Here is a 3582-nt window from a genome sequence, read left to right on the forward strand (position 1 = left end):
CAAGCAACTAAAAATATACAGGAAAATGCTTGTTATGACAAGAAAAGTTTTGATAAAGGTAAAGCGAAAATTGTTAAGACATAAAGTTGGCGATTATGTACTACTTAAAAATGAAGAGCGACATCAGACAAAATCAGATCCTAAGTTCCGTGGTCCGTTTTTGGTGACAGAGGTTTTGGATGGAGACAGATACGTATTGAAATCTTTGAGTAGCAAAATGACATACAAATACTCACATGAACTCTTGCGTAAGCTTCCGGAGGAAGAAATTGCTAATGAGTTAAACATGAGCGATGTTGAAAGTGCAATTGAGCTTGTTAGAGATGAAGACGTTGAAAGACGCGTTATTAGTGAGAAAACGTTGAAAGAGACGTAAGTGGTGATGAAAACGTTGAAAGAGGCGTTATTGGTGATGAAAATGGTGAAAGAGGCGTTATTGACGATAAAGACGTTGAAAAAGACGTTAACAAAAAAAATAAAAAAAAAAATAAAATAAAAAATAAAAAAAAATAAAAAATAAAAAAAAAATATAAAAAAATAAAAATAAAAATAAAACGTCGGCCGCTGTGGTGTAGTGGTAAGCAGTGCGCGCTTCCACTCCGCAGCACCTGGGTTCAAACCCTCCTCAAAGCAACATCGCAAAAAATATAGAAAAAAGGTTTTTTCTTAACAGCGGTCGTCCCTCGGCAGGCAATGGCAAATCTCCGAGTGTATTTCTGCCATGAAAAACAGCTTCTCATAAAAATACAATCGCCGTTCGGAGTCGGCGTAAAACTGTAGGCCCCTCCGCTTTGTGTGACAACATCAAGGCGCACGCCACAAATCGGAGGAGAAGCTCGGCCAAACACTAACATATGTGTAAGCGCCAATCTATTATTATAAATAAATAAAACGTGTTATGTGAGCTATTTCATTAAGACCTGATTTCAGAAAGTTTACTCCTAATAATAACGCTCTGTCACTGAAAGCTATCATATGAAAATTATTTTTTAAAAGTTTTGTTGTATAAACATTTTCATTTATGTAAAATATTGTTTTGTTGCTATAGTATTACACCCGAGGACGTGTGATAGTCAGGAAGGCCGTGTCCATGTCAACAAATAACTTTGCTAATTTTAATCTCATTTGGAAATGCTGAATGACCCTGTATATAATAGTATATGCATCTCATGTTACATGACCAACTATTGTGTGTTCAAACTACTGTGTAAAAATACTGTGTATGCACAGAGTTGTGTCTGGTGAATACACTAGTACAAGAAGAAGGATGAAGCGCGTTTTGAACTGAGTAAGGCATTATGGTGAAAATACTTGTGGAAGACGGACGCGCGGTTGTACACTACGCTTTACCTGGAGAAAACTATCTGATCTAATATTAATTAAGATAATGGAAACCGGCGTTAACATTAACGGCGATCCTGCCTCAACACCAACTTGCAACGAAATAAATATACATGTTATTTCTAACGGAGCGCCGTCATATGTAATTTCAATAAATTATTCCTCTATGAATGTTAAATAATCAAATTTTTGAATAGGGTTGCCAACTATATATATCATAAAAGCTAATTTATATATATATGTAGTTCTGGTGAATAATTTTATGATGAGTATATGATCACTATTCAAGTGACTTTCGCCCACTTGAAGAATGCATCCCTGCGCATCTTCAATCACACAAGCATCCCTTTGGAAATGGTCAAGAAATGCATCCCTGCTTTCATTTCCAATTGGAATTTCCAATGATGGCTATAAAACCGCTAAAGCATAGTTCACTCCAAATCGGTACGCATGAAATGGTTATATATTTTTAACAGGTTTTCAGAAAATAATATTTAATATATTAAAATAAAGGGAAAAGACTCCTTTATAGACACATATTAGCGAACGTTTCATATTTTGCTTGGATAAATAAATAACATATAATTTCTTTGATAATGATACAATTTTTCTGAACACCCGTTCTAGAGACTTGAGTAGTCAACTTGCTCTACTAAACTATATTTAGTTTATGTTTTTCAACAGTTCGCACATCTCTACTGATTTTGTGTTAAATAAATACCATGTATTTTTCGATTTGACGTAAATAAATAGGTCATATTCGTAAATTGATGACTTCCAGAACTTTATTCACATGATTATCTTCAATTCGATTTAAAGTCAGTTGTGAATAATTAATTGTCATAAAAACCAACCAACACTTTACAAAAGGTCTAAAGTGAATGATACAATGGAATAACACTTTGTGCAAACGCTCCTTCCAGCAAATTTCTGGGTTCATATGACCCATTGTGGAGTCTGATCGAGTTTTATTGAGACTGCCTCGATTCTCTTGTCATTTCATAGCCCCTTGGCAACTGTGTAAACTTTTATAAATTTAGTTTTAAGAGGATATCACCCTGTTTCTTTTTAGCTTAAAACTTTTAACGTGGAATTTGACCGAAGTCAAGTTTTAAACATGTTTTATTAGTCATTATTATAAAATACCAAATTTGGTGTAAACATTGGGGTAAAGTAAACGAGTGCAGTTTTTGTTATTAAATTTATTTAATGTAACTTAAATTTGTATATAATAACTCGATAAGGTTTAAGTCTTGCTATAGCTTGCATTCTCTGAACCGGGGATAATCGGGTTCCAATTCTCTCGCGCGATCTTCTGATAAGTCGATTTTTTTTTCCTAAGTGAGGTAAAGCGACTTATTCTTAAGCTGGTACGGAATGATGCTTTTTAATAATTAGTTTACTCCGCTTATTTAAGCAGAGGGAATCCATTCATTAATTTATGGAGGAAACTTAGAAGTTATTGGTATCTTTAATTTCAATTTGATATTTGATCTCGAAAATGTCGGATTTTCAACGAATTTGTTCAACATTATTTTTTGAGTAGCTACTTCCAACGCGAATAAAACTGTCAAATTAAAAGCCAGTACTATAAAATGGTACATCTATTGTCTAACGACCTACATTGAAACTTTTTTAAACATTCCTACAATTGCTGTACAGGAGTTGCTGGAACGCGTACCGATTTACAGTGAACTATTCTTTACGCACATTCGTATCCGGCCTTCTTATCTTCATAGCAGCCAACCTTATATCATCGATCATCGTGACGGAGCCACCAGATTCATCCAACGTGGGAAACATAACCATCACCGATCATCTTAACCAGACATGGGCACTTTTGCCCGTATGGCAAGCGAGCCCATTCCGCGGGCTTGATCAGGGGGAAATCATGGGCAAACGGGAAGGGTGCAACAAATCTTACTAATACACGTATAGCAATGAGACCCACTGCACACGCATTCTGGAGTAAAAAGGCTCACTCTCCCAAACGTACGCCACATACACTCCTCGTCATTTGAATAGCTCAACTTTTTAATCTTTAGTATTTACGCTTTTAATTTTGTTTATTGAATAATCATTACATCCGATTTTAAAACTTTATACAGAGTTAAAAAAATGCCAACAAAGGGGTACAATAAAGTGCAAGTTTCAAGTGTGTAAAATAGCGGTGATTTTTGACAATTTTTTTGGTGATAGTGCTGCGCATTTTCTCTCATACAAAGTACGCTCGACAAAACT

At 35.0% G+C, this 3582-nt stretch overlaps 2 protein-coding genes across 3 annotated transcripts in view; one reads left to right on the plus strand and one right to left on the minus strand.

Moving 5' to 3' along the window:
- Positions 1 to 470, plus strand: part of LOC118734972 — a 2679-nt gene extending 2209 nt beyond the window's left edge. The window contains exon 2 of one of the 2 annotated variants that reach the window (XM_036464567.1): positions 48 to 470. In XM_036464567.1, coding sequence (XP_036320460.1) covers positions 48 to 376 — 329 coding nt within the window. In that variant the 3' untranslated portion in view covers positions 377 to 470. Of the gene's footprint in view, positions 1 to 7 lie in introns of both variants that reach the window. The other variant, XM_036464566.1, reaches the window with a different exon arrangement.
- LOC118734970 (lysine-specific demethylase lid) overlaps positions 1 to 3582 on the minus strand; it is a 149317-nt gene that overhangs the window by 53235 nt on the left and 92500 nt on the right. The window lies entirely within an intron of this gene.

Source organism: Rhagoletis pomonella, unplaced genomic scaffold (assembly GCF_013731165.1).
Source record: "Rhagoletis pomonella isolate Grant_MI unplaced genomic scaffold, Rhpom_1.0 Rhpom_scaffold_00003, whole genome shotgun sequence".
Lineage (NCBI taxonomy): Eukaryota > Metazoa > Arthropoda > Insecta > Diptera > Tephritidae > Rhagoletis > Rhagoletis pomonella.